Source organism: Pleurodeles waltl, chromosome 2_2, assembly GCF_031143425.1.
Source record: "Pleurodeles waltl isolate 20211129_DDA chromosome 2_2, aPleWal1.hap1.20221129, whole genome shotgun sequence".
NCBI lineage: Eukaryota > Metazoa > Chordata > Amphibia > Caudata > Salamandridae > Pleurodeles > Pleurodeles waltl.
In genome coordinates this window covers 767,796,163-767,820,256 of record NC_090439.1, presented here as the reverse complement: position 1 = coordinate 767,820,256, position 24,094 = coordinate 767,796,163, and the positions used below count along the sequence as shown (strand labels likewise).

At 42.6% G+C, this 24,094-nt stretch overlaps 1 protein-coding gene across 2 annotated transcripts in view; it reads right to left on the bottom strand.

Moving 5' to 3' along the window:
- LOC138282607 (polyamine-modulated factor 1-binding protein 1-like) overlaps positions 1–24,094 on the bottom strand; it is a 1,030,040-nt gene that overhangs the window by 265,046 nt on the left and 740,900 nt on the right. For both annotated transcript variants that reach the window (XM_069220389.1, XM_069220390.1), the window contains exon 19: positions 11,496–11,726. In XM_069220389.1, the coding sequence (XP_069076490.1) occupies positions 11,496–11,726 (231 nt within the window). The remainder of the gene's footprint in view (positions 1–11,495; positions 11,727–24,094) is intronic.

Sequence of the window (24,094 nt, the reverse complement as noted above, 5' to 3'; positions counted from 1 at the left end):
GAGGGCAGCTTGCATCCTACTTTGAAAGAGGGAGATGAATGATTGCAGGGACATTGGAGGTTTCCTTAAATGAAGAACATGCTGCTCAGAAGAAGCAGAGTCTGCAAGGTAGTTGAGACAAGGCAATACTGACACAATGACACAGGGCATGATCTACATCAAGAGGCTGCAATTGAAATACAGAGACTTTGCTAGATTGACATCTGCGATCAAGGGCACCACGGAAATCATCCTGATGAGAGCTCCACTCTGAGGTTTAGCACCTAGGACCAATGCACTGAGGTGACTACATGTCATGGCTCCTACCTACTCCTGCTTATGTGTGCTATGGTTTACTGTGGTGTGACATGATGTGCCATTGTATGCATGCACCTGCAGCCTCTTCTGTCGTTTGTCAGGGTGCCTTTGCCTGCATGTACTTGCAGCTCCTCCCTTGATTACGGGTTGTTGTGGTGTGGTGACTTTGCCTGCAAACTCTTTTGCTTGTTTCCTGCATGACACACATTTCTGCTCTGATATCCTTTGTTCTTACCTACAGATTTATGTTCTCCATGCCCCTGTGTATGCACCTCCTGTCTTTTTGAGACACACTTCAGTTGTTGGTTTTTCAGGCCCCTACAAGATCTTGTGAGAATGGCAGCAATACTGGCTACCATGTTGCTTCAAGATTCTATACAGAGGTCTTCTGTTCCTGAGCCCACGACTTGCTAGTCAGGACTCCAGTCGGTGTGAGTCTGGTTCCTGCCTCATCACCGGAAGAGGATTTCCTGTCCTGTGGACTTCTCCCCTTCCATAGTCACTGCTGATTCCCGAGATTTCTTCCCTTAGTAGAGATGTTAGTCGGATACTGCTGGGCAGCTAAACCCACTACTCAATGCCTGATTTAGAGCAGCGTAATTTCTTGATTGCCTTTTTTGTTCAAATAAACTGCAAGTCAAGTGTGCAACTTACATTAGAGACAAATTACTGGTACTTGGTTACTCTTATGGCGAAAAAGAAAGTATCATTCTTGTTCTATTTAATGACTAGAAAGCAGAAGCCTGATTTAGCAGCAACCTAGAAGATTTTAATTTGGAGGGAAATCTATGAATTCATGTAAGATGAAGATGACACTAGCTCTTTGTGCTGCCCACCAAGGTCATACAACACATGTATTACTGGGAGAATTAGGGTGGTCTTCTCCTAAACATTTTGGCTTTAGGACTCTGTGTACTTTCCCACTGCTAGCCTGTGCTTAAGAGCTTGTGCTCTCTGCTTTGAACATGGTAAAATTGTCAATCCTGATTGGCAGATTTACTTTACTTATAGGTCTCAAATAAAGTGGTATACCATATACCCAGGCCCTGTAGGCTAAATGCTACTAGAGAGCCTGCAGCACCTATTGGGAAACCCACTTAGGTAACCACTTAAAACATGTACCAGGTTCTGCCATTGCAGCCTGAATGCATTTTTGAAATAGCCTATTTGAATTGGCAATATAACTCCCTTGCCAAGCCTTAAACTCCCCGTTTATTGCATTGTAGTCACTCTGAGGTAGGTCCTGGGTAGCCCATGGGGCAGGGTGCATTGTTTTTTAATAAGGTTGAACATGTACCTTTAAGTTTTACATGTCCTGGTAGTGAGCCCGCCCCCCTAAATATGTTCTTCACTGCTGTGAGGCCTACCTCTCAGATAGTATAACATTGGGTCACCTTATTACATTTAATAAAAGCTAGCTTTTGACTGGGAACAGGTGAACATTTCATTTTTGGTTTCTGCGAAATTGTAATTAAAAATCCTCTTTAATGGTAAAGTTGGATTCTAAGCTACATTTTTCAAAATGCCACTTTTAGAAAGTTGCCATTTTGCTGTCCTAACTATTTAGTGCCAGCAGCTTGTTCCTGGTTCACATGACGGTATGTAGTTGGCAATTGGACTGTGGTTATTCCTTGCAGACAGTCACACGAAAGAGAGAATAGGTGCGCCTGGATTGGCCCTCGACTGGCAGGATGGGGGGGGCAAGTTGGGCACAGGCCTACTTGCAACTGAATAGGCTGTTTTCTGCCTTCTCATGTAACCAGCTTGGAGTAAAAAAATAGGATGCTCAGAATCACTCTTCAGTTCACTTTTGGGACCTGCAAAAGGACTTTCAGAGGACTGCCTGCTGCTATGGTCTTCTGTGTACTTCAGAAAAATGCTTTGCTGCCTGAAGCCTGCTGGAGCCCTCAGAGGTCTGCCTTGCTGTTTGAGCTATGTTCTATTGATGAACCCAGGACTACCAGAGTGACTTCAAGGTCTAGTTGGCTGGCATTCTGATCGAAACCTGAGGGACAGAAAAGGCTCCAACCATCTTGAGCCCGCACCTAGACCCAGCCTGTGTGAGTGCTACCTCCCCAAGTGGTGCCTCTCTAGTTCTAGACCCTTGGTGGTGGGAACATCTTTGGTTAAAAACTGCTCTGAAAACCAAGAGGAGACCGGGACCATCCTGCTCATCTATCCACCCAAGGTGCATTGCCTGTTGGCCTGACTTTGCAGCAGTCCACAGTACATTCTTCTCCACAGCAGTAAATCCTATTCAGCAACCAGTCCAAGGGTTTTCTATCATTGTAGAACTTTTGTCAGTTACAGCCTCCACACTTGTTGTGCTGGAGATTTTTGACTTTCAAAAAAGTTACTAAGTGCAAACAAATAAATCTTTACCACAACTTCTTCCATCGGCTCCTCGATAACAACTCTGCCTCCATGGATGTCGCCTGCAGCCTTGCCTCACTGTACTTTACCTTCTCAGGACATTTTTTTCTTGGAATTTCTTCCAAGTCGGAAGGTAAACACCGACCAGGGCCAATCCACTTTTTCTATCTGACTTGCACTCCATCGTCATGTGCCATACAGTGATTAGATGTTCACTGTTGACACTTCAATCTTTTAGAGGCTAGTTTTTACCTTAAACTTGAAAGCTTCATATATCCTGATCTATTAATTAGACTTTGGGGGTGATTCTGATTCTGGCGGGCGGCGGACGCCGCCCACCAGAATTCCGCCCCCATTATACCGCTCCGCGGTCAGAAGACCGCGGAGGGTATTATGAGTTTTTCCCTGGGCTGGCGGGCGGTCTCCAAAAGACCGCTCGCCAGCCCAGGGAAAAACTCCCTTCCTACGAGGATGCCGGCTCGTAATCGAGCCGGCGGAGTGGGAAGGTGCGACGGGTGCAGTGGCACCCGTCGCGTATTTCAGTGTCTGCAAGGCAGACACTGAAATACTTTGCGGGGCCCTCTTACGGGGGCCCCTGCCGTGCCCATGCCATTGGCATGGGCACGGCAGGGTCCCCCAGGGGCCCCGCGACCCCCCCTACCGCCATCCTGTTCATGGCGGCTTTCCCGCCATGAACAGGATGGCGGTAGGGGGGGTCAGAATCCTCATGGCTGCGGAGCGCGCTCCGCAGCCATGGAGGATTCAAACGAGCAGCGGAAAGTCAGCGGGAGACCGCTGACTTTCCGCTTCTGACCGCGGCTGAACCGCCGCGGTCAGAATGCTCGTTGGAGCACCGCCAGCCTGTTGGCGGTGCTCCCGTGGTCGGTGGCCCTGGCGGCCACCGGCCGCCAGGGTCAGAATGACCCCCTTTGTCTTTTGGGTGTCAAATAATTTAATAAAATGTACTGTATGTTTCTAAATTGGTGTGGGATTTTTCCTGTGTTGTATTTTAACTTTATGGCTGTTTGCGCTGCATAAATACTATACATATAGCGTCTAAGTTAAGCCTGACTGCTTTGTGCCAAGCTGCCAGAAAGTTAAATACAGGTTAATTTAGTGGCTTCTGTGATTCTTCCGGATGGGGACTGTGGCCGTTGCTTGAGCAGGGTCACCACCCAACTCAACCAACAACCCAATTTCTCGCACTATTCCATTGCCCGATTCTATAACACATTTAACTGGACACAGTGGTCTGTCATGTTATAGCTAATGTACATTACATCTGATAGAGACATCTAGCCGAAGATGCCTTACCGTTAAATTCTTCCCAGGTGCCAGACTGAATCCAGAATTATTTTCTGAGCAGTACCTCTGCCATTGGAAGAGGACTGTCGTGTGACTCCATGGCAAGGTCGTCTACCGGTTGGGACATCAACAGAGTTCATATATTCCTCTCTCTGATGCACTGATGGCAGTTCCTTCTTTTGCACTTCCAATGCAGATCCGGAGCATTTCCTCAGGTTTTTGGCCTATCTTATAATGAGAGGGTAGGCTTTGGAAAATCCCCAGACTCCTCCCTTTGATATTTTTTTCTACAGAGTGATTGATCTTAATTTCTAAACTCACTCTTGTGACTATACTTTTTAACCTTGGCCCTGACCGTCCATCTGGTCTAATAAAACTATTGTCTCAGTGTCGGTTTTGAGAGTCAATTTTAACCACGCTTTCCTTTGATCTCCTCTAACACTTCTTTCACCTTTGGGGTCACAGCACCACCATAAAAAAAGATCTCTGGCAAAGAGCCCCCCCATCAGGGGTGGTGCCCGTCAGACATTGTAGTGCCGGTCTGACGAGGAGCAGTGCCGATGATGAAGCATGACATCCTATGGATGTGTGAGGCCTCTTGCTCCTAGAATTTAGGACCCCTGCCACCAGTTTCCGTTCTTTATGGTTGGAACAGTGTATCACTTATATTTTGACGTTTCCATTAGGAGGATATACACTGGACCATAATTCCTCCTGATCCCTCTTTTTTGAGTACCTTTCACTCTCCTTCTAATAGTCCCTTGCTGTTTTACCTCCAGAGGAACAGGCTTTTGGGGGTCACATTGAGGTGCTGGGTTTTAGAACCCCATAGGTGAGACTGAGGGTAGTTGACTGGCAGAGCTGGCTGAGGCAGTGGCCTTGAGTCCTCACCAGCTTTGGACCTCCTGACCCCACCAGCCTTTCTAAAGAGGTGAGCTCCTTCTTCTTTGAGGTTCTGAAGAGGACAGCTGTGGTTCTAGATTTACGGCTCCCCTCTGTGGAGGACACCACTGACCCCTTGATAACAGTGCTTCACCAGGGTCAAACAGGAGTAGAGCTTGTGCTCCCCTACTGTGAAGTACTGTATGACCTTTTATTAGGGGCATGGGTTAAACCAGCTATGGGGGGCTCCTGTAGACCTGTCCATAGCCCATAGACCCCAGCCCTCCCCCGGAGACCCGTGTTGTCTGATTCAGCACCCAACTCTGTGAGGTTTTGTGGTACAGGCCGCTACACCTTATTCTGACCCTAGCGTTCCTCAGGACAGGGAGTCCATATGGGTGGAAACTTGTGAAAGAAACATTTTTTCCTCAGCCGATTATAAACACTGCATGCTTTCCGGGCCACTTTTTCCATGCGTTGTGAGATTCAGTGGTGTGCCTGCCATTTTTCTACCATAGGAGACCTGGCACAAACTCCTCAAGACACTCCAGGATGGGCAAGAGGAAGTTAAGTTTACAATAAAATGTGGTATACCACAGACTTAGTAGGTTGAGTCATGGCCCATTCAGTAGCACAGCACTGACATGCCTGCCTACGCCACTCTGGCTTTTCTGGGGCTGACCAAACCACCCTGGAGCCCATTCCCTTCGATGGCACCCACCTGTTCGAAACGTATGCCGATTTTGCATTGCAACGCTTTAGGGACAGTCAGGGTAGAAAAGACTCCTAAATATGTCTATTCTTGTATCCCCTTTTTTCGTTTCTTCTGAACCATTCCACTATCTGGTGGCACCCAGTGCAGCGTATCTGCCTTGTCCAAGTATTAGTACTAGTTATTAAGGCCTGTCAATAACAGTTTTTCATTGCTGCTTTCTGTAGGTATATTGTTTGTGGCCCTAAATGGGTTTAACACCTGTTGGAACAGGTTTTTTCTTTTTCGCTGAACTAGGTACATTTGTGGTACTTTTAATATCCCTTGAAAAGGAGCTTATAACTATAACTCTCAGGGAGCTTTTGTACACGACTCACCGCTTTGCACCAGAGCCTATTTATGGTGAATCTCTCATTTTTTCTTGCTTTAATCTTGGAGTAATATTTATGCCTCCCTTTCTAGGGTTGTTCTACTTCTCCTGAGGGACTCAATATCCCATGCTGAACAATGGGGCAAGAGATGACGCCCTTCCCATCCGTGCATCCTTGCAATTCTTTAGCGAGCTGCTCTTGAATACCTCAACAGCATGGGCTCTTGCCACTGGTATCTCCGGTACCAGAGGTACACATGTTCAAATTCTTTATGTTTTCTATAGTATGGGATTTTTTCTTCATCCTTGCACCCTGCTGGTCTTTATTTGTGGCATCTTGCCCTTATTTCTAGTCTGCTGGTAGTCTATGCATGTTCCTTTAACATTATGGTTCAGTTTTTCTCAGGATTAGTTTGTAATAAGGATTGGCTACTCCCTTTGGACACTGTCTCCCTGGTCGGCTCATTTCACTCTATTCCACGGGGAGCCATAATATTTCTATCCCCCAGGGGGTAGTTATAAGGTTTCTTCTTTATTGTTAGGTTTCCTTACCTCATAAGGGAATATTCCCCTCTTGCTGTGTACCTTACTTCCTTCGGAAGATGCCCTTATACATAAGCATTGTGAAGGCAGAAGGCGTGCTTTGTCTTATACCTTACGGTGATTTTAATGTCTCCCATTTCATGTTGGAACATTATTTTCTATAATCAACAATTGTAGCTCTTCTATAGGTTGAAACTCCTTTTGTTGAGTCAGCTATCCTACATTGTTTTCAGTTTGCAGACTTCTACTTTGAGGGGTTTTACCTTTTATTCCGTACTTCAGCCAGGTTTTGCACACCTGCTGTCATCTTTTAAGATTTTGAAATCAGCGACCTGTTTGTGGGCTACTCCTTTAGTTGGCATTGGATTAAATGCTTCAGCAGCCTTTACTTTACTGGGTTGTGTGATGTTCTCCACACTTTCCATCCTCTTATATTAGTACTATCTTGCTGTGTTGATTACTCGGCTCAGTCCTCATATGTATTTATGACATCATCGTAGTGACGGCTTAATTTCCTTTTGTCAGTATATAAGTGTTAGACTTGGCATCTTTGGCGTGGTCTCCCCTAACCTTTTGCCTCTGCTTCCCAGGTTGTTGATGTGTGCTGGGTTCTGTTTTTGCTGTTTTTAATACTCTGGGCGCTTTACCACTGCTAACGAGTGCTAAGGTGCAAGTGCTTCTATGTAAAATGTATGTGTAAATTGCCTTATCCATGATTGGCATATTTGATTTACTAGTAAGTCCCTGGTAAAGTGCACTAGAGGTGCCCAGGGCCTGTAACTCAAATGCTACTAGTGGGCCTGCATCATTGGTTGTGCCACCCACACTAGTAGCCCTGTAAACATGGCTCAGACCTGCCACTGCAGTGTCTGTGTGAGCAGTTTTCAATTGTCAATTCGACTTCGGCCTAAACCTTTCCTTCTTATATATATGTAAGGCACCCCTAAGGTAGGCCCATGGGCAGGGTGAAGTGTATGTTAAAGGTGCCGCATATACTGATATGTGTTACATGTCCCACCAGTGAAATACTGCTAAATTCAGTCTTCACTGTTACAAGGTCTAACTCTCTCATAGTTTAACATGGGGGCTGCCTTTAAGTAACTTTAAAGTGAAGATTCCCTTTGAGAGCAGATAGAAGTGTGGAGCTTAGGGTCTCTGTACTCACAATTTGAAAATACATCTTTTAGTGAAGTTGGTTTTTAGATTGTTAGTTTGAAAATGCCACTTTTAGAAAGTAGGCATTTTCTTGCTTAAACCATTTTGTGACTCTGCCTGTTTGTGGCTTGCCTGTCTGTGTCAGTTTGACAGTAGGGCTGTTTGTGAATCTCCTCTAGACAGTGACAAAAGGGAGGTGGAGTGTAGCTTGCATATCCTGATCAGCCATCTGTGCTAGGAGGGGAGGGAGAAGTGGTCACTCACACCTGAAGGGGCAGTGCCTGCCCTCACACAATGCAGTCTCCAACCCCCTGGTGAGTGTATGCTGCCTGGCCTGGGCAAGGCAGGATCTTGTGAACAACAGACTGTCCTTTGAAGTAGGCTTACTTCAAAGGCAGAAAGGGGATAAGTATTGGACCCAAAAACACTGAAAATTAAATCACTCCTAGAATCAAGAGGAACCTCTGCCAAGGAGAACAGCTGAAGAGCTGAGACGAAGTGCTGCCCCTGCCTGTGACTGCGCTTTTTTTGGGCTATCCTGCAGTTGCTGCCTTTACCTGTGAAAGGGGACAAAGACTTGACTTTGTTGTGCATTCATGCTTGAGAAGAATCTCAAAGGGCTTGAACTGAGCTTGCCTCCTATTTTGAAGTCTCAGGGCCATCAAAGACTTCCTCTGCTAACATCTGGAATCTCTGCTGAGATTCCTGCCCTGCCAAGTGGTATCCTATCCAGTCCCCGGGCGCTTGAAAGGTGAAGTTGGCAGACAAGAGCTGAAAATCGATGCAAAGAACGCCATGCCGGGAAATTTTCAATGCACCATCTGCAACGCGGCTGATAAATGACACGCCACTGCCTACGCAGCTAAAATCGATGATCCACCTGCATCGTGACTGGGATATCAACGCATTGCGGCTGGAGAAACAATGTGCAACACCCATTTGCGGCTGATGATAATGATGCAAACCCCATGAAGCGCAGTTTTCTAACACTGTGCAACATGGTTTTCCACGCATTGTCACCGAGCATCAAAGTCAACCTGACTCTGCGTGGATCCGAGGTGCCCGGTCTGAAAATTGTCACATTCCTCTCTTGTGAGGGAGAAAAATGACACATTGCCAACCCAACTGGAGAAGAAACGCTGCACGGACTCCCTTGCGAGAAAGGAATCAACGCATCACTGCCTTTCCTGACGCACGCTCACCTGTGCAGCTTTATTTTTTACGCTAACCAGGTACTTTGTTCAAAATCAACGTTTCCATTGTTTTCTATGGAGTAAGACTTCTATTCTTTTGAAAATTCATATTTTAACTTGTGTATGTTGGATTTTTGTTATTTTGGTCTGGTTTGATTTAGATAAATATTACCTATTTTTCTAAACTGGTGGGGTGTCCATTTTGTAGTGTTTTCACTGTTTTACTGTGAGTGTTGGTACAAATACTTTACACACAGCTTCTGTTTTAAGCCTGCCTGCTTAGGTGGGGGTTAACCAGGCGTGCTTCTCATTTGCCCTGACTAGAGTGAGGGTCCTCGCTTGGACAGGGGGTAACCTGACTGCCAACCAAAGACCCCATTTCTAACAATAGGCAATTATTTGTATTTTTCTCCCATGTATGTTATATGTTATAGATGGGCCCAGAGGTGTTGAAATTATCTCCGGCAGTTTTTTCTTAGGACAAATGTTATTACTATACCAATAGTTGCTGTTGTTGTCTTCACCATGTTTCTATTAAAGCATTGTTCAATGCTTTCTCCATCACAGATGGGCTCTTGGGTTTCCCCCTTTGATCTGTGCTTTTACAGAGCAGGTTTGGCTAAAATAATTGCTTTCTATGGCAAAGAGCTATAGCTCAGTGGCATTGCCTGTTGACTCTGGGCCCTCATATACTGGACAAACATGGGTTCGATCCCTCCTTGGGAGCAAGTAGTCTTTATATTCATATTGTCTCTTGTCTTCCAACACATTTTTTTCCCCACTGCCATGGTAACACTGTTCTCATGCTTTTCAATGTCTTCATGACTTTACTTCCCTGTGGTTCTTCCCCAGTTCCTATGGTGTGGCATATGTTCTTACTCATCTAAATTCCTAAGAGCGTCCGGTCTCTCTTTCCTTTTTCTAGACTGGCTTGTTCTATTCAGTGACTTTTAGTAGGATCAGTCATGATCTGCATTAAAATCTGCTACGCATTGGCCAAAAAGCATCCCCCTGAGGGCTTGTGTGCTCATTTTACCAAAGCCAGACCCGGGATCACTGCATTAGGATGAGTGATGCTCTGATCTTGGATATCTGCCATGCAGCAACATGGGCTCCCCTGCACACATTTACCAAACTGTACCTTCGGGACAGTCAAGTCCGTTGTGACTGACATTTTGCCCATTCGGTCCTGCAGAACTTCCTTGTCTCAAATTGGCCCACAGACCCACCTCCGGGTATGGCCTTGCTCTGGTATCTAATTGTAAGGTAAGGAATGTGCGGACAGATGTCTCTATCAGATGAACAAGTTACTTACCTTTGGTAACACCTTATCTGTGGGAGACAGGATCTAGCCACAGATTCCTTACTGACTCACCCATCCGACCCGCTCTGCAAACTGATTTCTAAGAACAGGGACTCCCGTTACAAGGAAAGCTCTTCAAACCTTTTTTTTTTCTTTTTCTCTAGAAGATCTAGTTTTTGGCATTAAGATACCTTCATTGAGGTCTGCAATTAAATGACACTGAGATGTCTCTTTTTTTGCACATTGTTTCCATAGTCAGATAATATATTTAAGTGGCTGAAGGTTTTTTGTGTGGAAAAAACAGTCTCGGAAGAAACTGACAGCGCGTCAGAGAGAGGATTATATGGACTTCGTCGACATCACTAACTTGTTTGTTAGTTATTGATATGTAACATTCTTCAGTGATAGGCGTATAGCCTGACATAGTGTTAGGCCAGTCCTATTGTAGAATGAATTATACAGAAAAGCAGAGGTGAACAGCATTTTGGCAGAGGAGAGGTGGAAGCCAGGTCTGCAGGCCTTTGTACCAGAGCGTGCCCAAAACTGAAAAGGTTGGGAGAACACGTGCATCCACATAGTTATGAAAACATTTAGGACAGGCTCTTCAAGCTATTGTAAGAGCTTTCAATGTTTGTTTCAAATCGAACTCTTTTGGTCAAATATCATATTCCTTAAGTATTTTAAATAATCCATCACTTTTATTGAATACATCGGCCCTAAAATTACCTAACCATGGTAAACTTTCTTAAAAATGGAAACGTCAAGATGGAAGGTAGTGACAAAACTGTGGGAATATGCACATGTACAGTCAGTAAAAACAAACGTTCTATTTAAAATGCAATGCAATATTTTAGGGTATTTTTAAACACTAGAGCCAGACGATTTGCCAAGCATCTTTACAAGATTGTAAAATAAGGACACTCCATGTGTTTAAAAAAACATCACATCATGCCAATAAGTAAGAACCAGCATCTTCACAGAAGGCCAGGTAGTGAACTGTAAACAACTATGTGGTTTTGTGGATTAGTAGTTTTGGTATGTAGGCAAACGAATAGATGTGCGGCTATGGAAAGCAGGCATTGCCATGAAATATGGAAACTGTCATCATCTATACCCTCGGAATCTCTGGATGGCTCATGGAATCTACCGTTACACAGGCAATATTTGTTCATGGACCAGCTGGCATGTGGAACTACTTTATTATCTAAAAATTTGTGAGATACATTGCCATTTAACATACTGTTGTATTCAAGTAAGAGTGTTCATACAAACATTTGATGCAAATTAAACTGATACTGTAGAGTAAAAATATTAAATGATAGTCAATAAAAAGTCTTCAGCATAATACAAAGAATAAAATACCTCTTCTCTGTACTCGTTTGCCTCTTTCTCCAGGTTCTGCACCCGGTTTTCCATCATCTGTATTGTCTCCGTAGCAGACTGATACTTTTTTTTGAATAAATCCACTGCAGACTCAGAGGCTTTCAGTTGGTTGTAACACTCCTTCTTCTTTCGATCAAGGCCTTCAATCTTCTGCTGTAAATGGGCAATTTCCAAGTTGCGTTTCCCAATAGATTCCTCTCCTTGCTTTACCTACAGTACAACCGTATATTAGCATATGCTTATTTGTTAATACACATAGACTACACAAGACATCAGACATTAGGATTTTAACATTGCCATGATTCTTTAGTCCTACTAAATTTCTCAGGGCAGTCTAAATGTCCACTAACCATTAGCAATTATGAGTGAAACAATATTTTGATTACAATCCAGGACTTGGCAAGTGCTATGTAGTTAATTTGCAATATATAGCGTGTGTCCATTTGCAGTTTTACCACATTCTGCTAAAAGTTAAGTGTGCTTGCATGGCCGAGAACAGGGAGAAAAGGTGGAGTGACTGTATAGTGTCTCATGCTCTCACCGGGAGCTTCCCCTCTCTCCTCGCGCCATATATTGTTTTCGGTCAAATTCTACCGCAAATATTTTTGACCCCTTTGTTAGCATAGTAAAGTCCTCTGGACCCTACATTTGTTGATTTCAATTCACTTCTTGAAAATTACATCAAAAATATATGGAAATTATTGTTTTGTGATATTTTGTGAACACGTTTATTATTTAGCATATGGTCTAAGAACATTATTAAAGTTATAAGTCTGATAAACTATGAATATTCCAGATCTAATAAGGTTGAGGCAAGAAGCCAATATCTTACAATTAAGATGTGTGCATGCCATCAATGACCCTATGACTCGCTTTGGATCACTTGTTAGACCCTGCTTCCTCTTCAACATATTAAGAACCTGCAGATGTTTTCACTTTTAGACATTAGTAAAGTGATACTTGTGAAGTAAACATGCCTAACCATGTTTTTCCAAAACTATTAGGGTCTCATTACGAGTTCCTTGGAAATCGTGATATGGCTGTAACAGGAGTTACTAGATGAATTGGGTTTGCAAGTGCCAATGTACTTTCTACGTTTGGGAGCAATTAACTCAGCAATTTGGGCTGATAAAAGCAGCCCAAGTCTCCGGGTAAGACACCAGGAAATAACTGGTGCATAGGCACAGATTCCTTCAGGTTATTCCAACAACTCCCAAATAATTCTGCTCCACTCTCAGTAAACCTGAGGGGCGGAGGGGGGTCGAGGAGTATGGGCACCTAGAAGGCAGACAACTGCCCAGTTTGTAATAAACCCTTTAACTGCAGTAAGAACACAGAAATATGTATGTCACTAGCCAAGTGCTGCCACGTATTAATTACAGAACACGCTTGGAATTCCAGTTTTTAAGTTGTGACGTGGTTTAACCAAATATTACACATAAACCCCTAAGTGAGTTCCTGGAAAGACAACCCACCAAGAGCATAATCAATGCAATAACTCAGGGCCTGATTTAGACCAGAGTGGTTATGGAAAATTTTCTGATTTTCAGCGGCCATATCTTTAGATATTTCTCTTCATCCAGAAATCAGAAAAGTTTCTTTTGATGGATTTCATTTTTCACCTGAAGTCCTGAATAACTATATTAGAGAACAAAATCACCAAACCTTTGCATATAAATATGTTGGAGACCTAGCATTCTTCAGGTTCATTATTATAACCTTGTGATTTTATCTTTTTATTTCCTTAATTCATATAGTATGAACATTTTTGGGCTCATACCTAGAGCGTCCTCCCCAGCCTGGTAACCACTGAATGACTAGGCCACACACAGTGCTGTAAATCACGTCTTTATTCCTCTGCATGCAACTGCATGGGTCCTAAGACCACCAGACTCGTAATGAGAGCAAATATCTCCCTCTGTTAAGTGAATAAACACAATTTTTTAGAAATCAGACGCTAAGAAAATCTTTAAATATACGGCAACATGTACAACTAAATCTCTTCAATTAATCTTCTTGGCACTTTGATTTCAGGATGGAATCAGTAACATTTATTGAGTTTTCAGTATCTGTCTTTCTTTCACCATCTCGAGCTGAAGATTGATGAAACACAGGCCTGAAGTGAGAATAGTCACTGATAAGGGACTTCCCAGGTCGGTGAGCAGTCACCATTTGTCCTTTGGTAGACACTACTTGAAACCGCTCCGCATCGTAAGGAGCATCATCTTTTCTTTACTGTAGTTGTTGAGCAATTACCAAATCTTTCTTTTGGAATGAGATATCTTTGCATGTCACCTTTTGTCTGCATACATTTTTATTTTCTGTTTTTGAACCAAGTCCCTCGTACGAATCAAGCTTTCATTAATATCTTTGTGGTATGCTTGGGTATCTTCGCTGCTAGTGCTCTCCCGAACATCAAAGTCACAGGACTTTCACCTTGGGTCAAGTGGAGAATTAAACCATAAGCTTGTTCATAAACTGAGCTTCTCAAGAGTTGCACGCTGCACTACTTTCTTTAGTGTTCTCATACAATGCTCAACAAGTCCATTGGCCTGTGGCCATATGGGTGTGATCTTTTGATGATTAACATTTAAATGCTCCAGAAATTTCTTAAATTTTTTGCTATTAAATGGTGGACCATTGTCTGACTTCACAATGGATGGCAAACCCCATGTTGCAAATATGCTATCAAGTTTCTCGATCACTCGTTCATGTATCGTGGATGAAAGATCTTCGACAAATGCAAAACATGAATAGTCATCTGTTATCACCTTTAAATGATGTCCATTATCAAGTGGACCAATGAAATTTATGGCTACTTTCTCTCAGGCATGTTTGGGGAGTTCTGACAGCTTATGCTGAGTGACTTTGGTTGACAGGCTATTGCATAAGTGACAAGCTTTGGGCTCCCTTTCAACACTTTCATCTAGGTATGGAAACAAAATGTGGTTTCAAAGAGCTCTCTTTGTAGCAACAATACCATGATGGGCGTTGTGAGTTACTTCTATCAATTTTTGTCGTAAATGCTCTGGAATCAGGATCTTAGATCCTCGCAGAATAACTGCGTGGGTGTGAGAGAAGAGACAGTTTATTGTATTTTTTTTCAAATGTTATATTTATCGAAACACCACTATCAATAATGAAAGGTATTGAACATCCCTTTACTGTTAGTGTCATATTTGGACAGTGTTTGTATGATTTTTTTATTTTGACATGTCGACATTTTTTGACTGACCTTTCTCCTCACAGGTAACCAGTCTGATGTGCACGTTTCTCTGAGGTAAGCATTGACATGGCAAATCACTTTTTTCACTTTCACTTACTATTGCGCCAGAAGAACTGTTTGACGACAATTTAGATGATGTTCAACTACATTTACCTTAGCTAATTTTGCCTCTTGGCCTTCTGGGCAGATGTAGATTGTTGCTTCTGGAACTTTCTGGTGACCATGTTGTCTGTGCGTCATGACGCACGTAATTTTTCCTTTGCTTTGCACATCATCTCAAAATGGTTCTCTTTGCCACAGCCTTTGCATATTTGAATAATGAAGGACACTTTCCTTCATAAGGAAATGCAAATCCACATCTGAAACACAGTTTCTTTTTGTATGCAATCATCACTTTGTGTACTTCAGTCTTTTGTTTCAAATTACTTTTCAAACTCATTACTGACTCACTCTGGGCACCTCTGGCCTCCATATCAGCAGCTTGTGTCTCAGCACGTTCTTGAGCTCTAGCAGCCATCAACACGCACTCGCAGGCAAGAGTTTCTCTCAGCATTTGTCTTCTGAATGAATCAGACCAGCATCCATTGATCTCTGTGAGCCACATGGCTTCTTCACCTCACTATTCATCTATAGTTTTGCCAACTCTCCAAAATTCCTGATTAAAAATAGATCAATATTTTGCTTTTTGTCAGTGTTGAATGATGGTGGTGGCTTAAGGAAGGCGGCAGCATTGTATAGTGGTGTGGAACTCATTGAAGTTGAGAGTAGCACTTTTCCATGGCCTCTCTGACTAGGAGTCAGGAACTGTTACATTCATGCCCTGGCCCTGCAATGGGCCTGCCTTGGGTTGTTCTTAATAGGCTTCAACAGCAGAATGGCTTGCTGCTGAGTTTCTGTCCACTGGAAATAAGGACCACTATTTTGGCACAACCCCTGTGTGTCTTCTTCTGCCCTGCATCAGCCGTGATGCAGATACTCTCTTTAGCTGGCTTGCTAAATCCTTTACTGTATTCTTTGTATACTTCAGTTTGTATTGCGTTACACCTGGTTGATCCTCCTTTAGGGCTATTTGATAACCATCTTTTACTGTTCTTTGTAAACCTAGATGAATCAGCCTTTAGAGTTAAAACTCCCTATATTGTATAGCTTTATTTTGCATGACAGCCTGGTACTTTTTTGTATGATCTTGGTCGTAGTTTCTTGACCAACGATGCATAGACTTTTCCGTGAAGCTCTCTTTTCATTCACATGCTTCACATTGGCTGGAGTTGCACTTTGACTCCACATTTGCCAACCCTCGACTCACCACTTCAACGCAGGCACATGTGGCACGCATGAACAGTTTGCATAGATCACATCGCCAGTTATAGAGTCCTCCCCAACTTGGTACCCGCTGAATGACTAGGCCACACACAAAGCTGCACATCAAACATGTTTATTCCTCTGCGTGTCCCTGTGAACTCCAACATTCTAAAGAAAACTATCATACAACCTATTCTACCGATTATGTCACACACTGATACAGAGTCCTCGGGTGGCATAAAGTTTCAGTTCCAAACAATGCAAGACCCAACACTACCTATTATTCTTCCCATGCTTTGTTCATGTGATAGGATATTTTTAATTTCTGTGTTGTTTATTCACTCAGTCTCTATAAAGATTTGTTCAAATATGCATTCTATCAAAATTCGCGCAACACACTATCACATACTGGGCCTTGTCCGTGTTCTATAAAACTGCTGATAATTTTTTTTTTTTTAAATAAAAAAACTCCAAACAGGATCTATAAACTGCATTTTTAAGTCATAGGTCACAGCAACCAACAAAACCCTTTAAGGCAGGTTTGTTACAAATCATGTTGGTCTTCCTCCTTCGACACACCACCCAATGTTTTTTCTGAATGTCTATTTTTGAAAATACATTACCGTTTAAGAAAACATTCAGCATTTATAAGATAAACACTTTGGATCGGCGTTTCCTTTCCATTATAAGATATTCACCAACTCCACGTACTGATTTATTTAATTTCCCTAATCTAATTGCCAATCTTATTCATTATGTAAAACTGAGTATCAACGGAGCATTTAAGGCAACTCTCTGAAATTAACCTGAATGAGAACATTATGCACCACCATCTACTTCACTTTGTGATTGATCTGAGTACATGAGGCCAGAAACTGACTTTGGTGTCTGAAATAGATGTGGTAGAACACAAAGACATATCCACCAATCCGGACTCCTAATTTCTTCATTCCTAAATGTCTCATATGTGCGCTGTACCTATTCTTATCCACAAGAAAGGACACAATTAGGTCGAGTCTCTCATAACAGTACAGGCGTAAAGCACTTTACTCTTTTTGTGTGTTAATATAAAGGAACAGCGTAAATGTCAGGAAAGTATGCAAATGCAAACATATTGAAAATACGTAAAAGAGTGTAGACGGTACTCACACACAATGTTATTGCTTATATTAAAACAATACATAGTTGTATGCACAAACAATAACTTGCTAATCTCAAGATTGAGTTCTGAAAACTCAGCTGCATGTTTCTCTTCAGTCTTCTCTCACGAAGATGACAAAGTACTCAGTTACAGATCCTTGGACTATGTTACACTCTTTCTTACCTTTTGCGATTGTCCTCAAAAGCTCAGTGGGAAATAGAATCTATTCAATGGCTTGTTTCCACTTAAGCTTCTTAGAGAAATGAAAGACCCTCAAAAGGCCGTGACCTATATTTGTAGGAGGTCGGGTGGGTTCTGATTAACTATGAATTAACCTACAAATCAAAACCTTTCTGCTCTGTTGCAGCAAAATAAATATATTGACCGAACCACATGCACCGAGGCAATCAAACAACACAGTAGGGTAGGGATGATATAAAGTTCATGTGATATATGACTTTCAGAAATGGTAGTTATTGTTTGGAAAGAAGAGTCTGAAAGGTAGTGTGACCTTGTTGGTCGCACTGCGTGAACTTTCAAAATACTGCTCAAGAAACAGCTGTGCAAATGCTCCTTTCTCGGATCACTTTTGCCTTCAAAGTTTAAAAATAACCACTTTATTAATAACTCTAAAAATAAAATAGAAATGCGCCTTTCTTTATCATTTTGCCCCCAGCTGGTTTCACCTTTGATGTTTTTCTGGTCGTTTTTTTCCTTTCTCCTCCCTTTTTGTCTGAAGCTTGGAACCTTTTCTTAACTGACAACGTACAGTATCCTAACCATGATTTATAACTGTTTTTATCATTTCTCATCTTTTTTTTATTTTTTATTCTATTGTCATTTTTCGTCTGAACTTATGAAAACTGACTACTGTGATAATATTTCCCTGTGATTCACCATTGTTTATTTGCAAATAGATTGGATCTCCTTGAGGATGTAACATACAACTGGTTATCATGTTTTCCCAGCCATCCTACATTTTCACATGCATGGATTTGGCCCACCTGGAAACACTCTGGCCACAACTGTTCTATGGGAAGCTCCTATGTCATGAAAATGTTCCTATTGATTTATGGGTCTAGCTTCCATTCAATGACTTTAAAAATGATTGAATATCGATATATTGATTTGAATCATTGACAAAGTATTGGTATCTGACATGATCATAGAGGGATGGTCCAGTTCATCTTTAACTTATCTTTACCCATATGATTATTTGCTTGGAATTGTTTTAAACATATCTTTTAATCGTGTCACACCTCACTGAATGCCCGGTTCATAAATGTCAGTGCTGATGGATAGGAGGATCTCATTCTGGGGAACTTGTGCGTGTTTAATCTGTCTTTTGTGTGTATGCACGGATACATGTTTGACCATACCAACGGCAATTTCAAAGGTTCTATGGTTAATTCTCCTCGTCAGATTAACACTGATATCGATGCAAGTTGGGACAGTACAGAATAGGGTCCTCACAACTGAGGTCTGCAGGATGGTGGCAAAGCTGTACATGCATGTGTCTATCCATTGTATGTACTTTAATGGCACAAGTGAGCACAGGCAGAGGCTGCAATTCTTCAGGGTATGTTACATTTTTGACTAAGCCCTTTACGTTACAAATCTGCACAATGCCAACAAGAAAAACTAAGGTCAGGCACATCCCAGACAATCTTAATCACAAAGGTATTTGCACACAGAAGTTTCTTTTGGGCATGCAAATGCATCTGTTTGTAAGTGCAAGTTCTCACTCTTAATTCAGGTTCTGGAATTGAGTATTTTGGGTTCACAATAAAAGTGTGGTAGAATTTCCATGAGAGACATTTCCCTCGTAGTCATAGGATTGTGGAACATTTGGCAGGCCCACCTTCAAAAGATGGTAAACACCCACACAGTTTCAGATTCCATAATATTTGTTAGACCTTTCATCCTTGGCGTGGTCTCCCTTAACTTTTTGCCTCTGTTCCCCAGGTTGTTGATGTGTGTTGGACTCTGCTTTTACTGTTGTTGTTACTCTGGGCACTGTACCACTGCGAACCAGTGCTAAAGTGCAAGTGCTCCTTTACAAAATGTGTATACAATTGGTTTATCCATAATTGGCATATTTGGTTTACTAGTAAGTCCCTAGTAAAGAGCACTAGAGGTGGCAGAGCCTGCAAATCAAATGCTACTAGTGGGCCTGCAGCACTGGTTGTGCCACCCACATAAGTAGCTCTTTAATCATGTCTCAGACCTGCCACTGCAGTGTCTGTGTGTGCAGTTTTAACTGTAAATTCGACTTGGTAAGTGTACCCACTTGCCAGGCCTAAACCTTCCCTTTTCTTACATGTCAGACACCCCTAAGGTAGGCCCTAGGTAGCCCCGAGGGCAGGGTGCAGTGTATGGTTAAGATAGGACATGTAGTAATGTGTTTTATATGCCATGACAGTGAAATATTGCTAAATTTGTTTTTCACTGCTGCAAGGCCTGTCCCTCTCATAGATTAACATGGGGGCTACCTTTAAATCTGATTGAAGTGTAGATTACCTTTGGGAGTGGATAGACATGTGGAGATTGGGGCCTCCGAGCTCACAATTTAAAAATGCATCTTTTAGTAAAGTTGGTTTTGAGATTGTGTGTTTGAAAATGCCACTTTTAGAACGTGGGCATTTTCTTGCTTTTACCATTTCCGTGACTCTGCCTGTTTGAGGATTCCCTGTCTGGGTCAGTTTGACAGTTGAGCTGGTTGCACCTCACACTAGACAGTGTCACAAAGGGATCTGGGGTGTAGCCTGCATATCCGGATGAGCCATCTGTGCTAGAAGGGAGGGGAGGAGTTGTCACTCACACCTGAAAGGGCTGTGCCTGCCCTAAAACAATGCAGTCTCCGACCCCCTGGTGAGGGTCTAGGACCTGGCCTGGGCAAGGCAGGATTTCACAATCAAAAGAGACATTACTTTGAAGTAGGCCTATTTCAAATGAGACATTGGGTATAAGAAGGGCACCCAAAACCACAGACTTTAGAAACCCTTCTGCAAACAAGAGGAACCTCTGCCTGGAGAAGAGCTGAGGTAGAAGAGCTGCCCTGCCTGTGACTGTGCTTTGTGGAGCTATCCTGCAGTTTCTGCTTCTGCCAGAGTAAGAGGCCAAAGACTGGAATTTGTGTGCCTTCCATCTTGAGAAGAAATCTCCAAGGGCTTGATCTAGAGCTTGTCTCCTGTTGATTGAAGTCTCAGGGACAGCAAAGACTTCTCTCTGCCAGCACCTGGAGTCTCTGGAGAGACTCCCACTCTGCCCTGTGGTGCCCATCCAGTTCCTGGGACCCTGAAAGGAGAAGCTGGCAGCCTAAAGACAAGGAAATCCACGCACAGAACGCCGTGCGGGGAAAAGATCAACGCAACTCCAATCTGCGGCTGAAGATCCGATGCGCCGCCGGCTCCGCAGCTGAGAAATCGTGCTCGCAGGAAACGTGACCGAAGAATCGACACAAGATGCAGGAGAAACGACGTGCAGCATCGCTGACGGAGGCTGGGAGATCACAACCCGCGCTGTGGGGTTTTTGGATCATCGTGCAGCTGGATTTCCAACTCAAGTACGGCTGTGCATGGAAAAACAACGCAAAGCCTGCCCGGACCAGAGAGTGTTGACCGGATCAACGCATCGCTCTCCTGCGTAGAGAAGAAATGACGCGCCCCAACCCGACGAAAGGAGAAATGACGCACGGTCCCAATCGTGAGTGGAATCAATGCCTCGCAAGCCCTTTTTGATGCACACTCGCCCGTGCGGGGTTATTTTTGACACGCCCAAGGTACTTTTTCACGCTGACAGCGTTAGTGCGTGTTTAAAACTACTTAAAGACTATTTTTGATTTTTAATTGATAAATTGACTTGTGTATTGTGGATTGTGGATTTTTGTCGTTTTGGTCTTGTTTTGCTTAGATAAATATTTCCTATTTTTCTAAACTGGTGTTGTGTCATTCTGTAGTGTTTTCATTACGTTACTGTGTGTTGGTACAAATACTTTACACCTAGCACTCTGAAGTTAAGCCTACTGCTCTGCCAAACTACCAAGGGGGTAAGCAGGGGTTAGCTGAGAGTGATTCTCTTTTACCCTGACTAGAGCGAGGGTCCTTGCTTGAACAGCGGGTAACCTGACTGTCAACCAAAGACCCCATTTCTAACAATATTCACCCAACATTAGAGGTTAACTTCTCAGAATGGGAATCATTGGAAACGTACTCCTGTTAAGGGGAGACAAAGATCAATTTTGAGTGTTAGAAATGGGAGGACAACACCACCAATTTGTTTGACGTTTAGAGAAAGGATTTTCGAATTAGGAAAATATGTTTTCCCTTTAGAGAAGCAAAAAAGTCCATCAAGTGCAAACAAACTTTGATGGGGCATGCTTGCATGTTGCTAAATATGTTTGGGCAATTGTTTGAGACATACATGAAAGTCGGAAATCTATTCATTCATTATGTAGACATAAGCCTAAGTGGCAATACTTATAACTATCAAACTGGGAATTTACCTTTTTTTAAACCAAATGCTAGACAAACTTTCCCAATCACTTTTTGAGATTGCAACCCACAATTATACAGATCGATTCATTGGTAAGGGAACACAAGGAGAACTGGTTTAAATGTAATATCTGAATGGTTTTTCTACAGAACAATATTAAACATATGTTGATAAAACTCTAAAATTGTCATATTAAGCGATTATTGTTACGTGAGCACATTTTTGCCTTTATACATTAGCGTTGAAAAGAAACTACATACAGAAGCATTTCCAGTTAAGTGAACAATTAAGACATTTGCTGCAACTTATTGAAAACAGTACTTGCCGAAAACACTGCACTTTGGTGTGCATAATATACTTCCTAGAAATGAATGCTCATCTATGAAAAACATTGAAGATTTTTAAATATATGGTAGCTTAATCCTGTGCGACAATACATTCTCCAGCTTATCTCACAATTTTATGAACAGCCAGCTTCGCATAGAATGATGAAATAGACCTTCATACTCCCACAATCGGCTTTCTGGTTTGATAAAATGATTTAACCTTGATTGAGTGGAAGAAGTTTATACCAATATCTATGAAACTGCTAGGGACCTAAAATAGCCTACAAGCAGTAGATTAACTCAAATATTTTAGCCAGTTTACACAAACTCGGAGGAACTCCCCAGAAGTTGCAAATCTGCTTAGGTTTTGAAGAAGATCACTCGGGATATTCGACAAAATAAATGAGGAATTAATCAACCCCATCCTACATATGAAGAAAACAAACTGACAAATCTAAAAAAAGTAAAAATCAAAATCATAAAACAAAACAGGTAAAGTGAAGACAAGACCCACTACTGAGCATACTCAAATTAGAATAAGCACACTTAAACGCTTCAACGAGTACAGGAAGAGAAAATGTCTTCTTACAGTATCGGTGATTTACCACTTTCTGCAAAATAGTTAACTCTGACTAGCAAAGAACTCTTATTTGATTTCATTTATTTTAGTAGGTTGGCATTTTCCTGTGGAATGTCCGAGGAGGATATGTGTTTCTTGCTGTCTTGTTTTCTGATAAAAGGGTAATGAAAAGACCCAATGAAATGAAGCCTTCAGTGAGAACAGGCTCGCAGTGGGAAATCCGTGTTTCACTGAGGCACCTGCAGTCTCTGAAGGACGTAAGGGAGAATGGAACAGTGCAGCTCTTAAGTGTAGTACTGTTACTGGCTTATTTTTACTTTTCGCTTTGTCAGTGCTTATTTTTTGTCAGAGCTTTTGTAAAATGTTATTGTTAGGGCGTTGCTGGGCAGTAGCAGACAAATGAGGTAAAACATGTAGTACAGTAGGCACTATTACTTAACAGTCTAACATACTTTACTAAGTTTGTTTTCCCACTGGCCTTTTGTGGCGGTACTCATTCACTGTATGCACTGTCAATGTTATGTTTTATCACACTTGTAAAATACTTCAGAAACTGTGCCTTGTATCAGAAATGGAGGATATATGGCGTGAATGATTTCCATTAGGATTATATAAAACAACAAAGTATAATCCATTATGATTGTCTATCCTCACTCCTACACATTCGACTCTTGGGTTACACCTGCTAAAAGTCAGGCTATCCTAACTTTTAATTAATTTACTTTGTGGATTGTGAATTACATGTACAGCAAATTAAAATGTCTATCACTGAGATAGTTGATTATGCAGTCAGAAAATGATGCAAGAAAAGTGCCAACCTAACTATGGGTATCCATTCATTTAGCCAATACAGAATTCAAAAGCCTTCAAAAACACCATCCGCAGACACCACCAACTCATCCGAGCCGCCAAGAGAACCGCCTTAAAAAAACGAATCAACAACGCACACAGCCACAAGGAGCTCTTTAACGTTGTGAAGGAACTCTCCAACCCCAGCTCCAATGACATTCTGCCATCCCAAGACCTCTGCGACTCCCTAGCCTCCTACTTCCACCGCAAGGTTGCGGACATCCATGACAACTTCAGCCCCCAGATCCTCCTGGCAACCCCCAACACCACAGATTCACTTCCGACCAACCTCCTGCTCTCCTGGCCCACCATCAACAACAACGACGACAATTGAAATCATGAACACCATCCACTCCGGCTGACCACTGCCCTCACCACATCTTCAACAAAGCAACCTCCGTCATTGCACCCCAACTACGGAAGATCTTCAACAGCTCCTTTGAGTCTGCCACCTTCCCAGACAGCTGGAAACACACAGAGATCAACGCCCTCCTCAAAAAATCCAAGGCGGCCCCAAAGGACCTCAAGAAATTCTGCCCTATCTCCCTGCTCCCCTTCCCGTCAAAAGTCATCGAGAAGGCTGTCAACAGACAACTAACCCGCTTCCTCGAGGAGAACCGCACCCTGGACCCTTCCTAATCCGGATTCCGCAGCAACCAC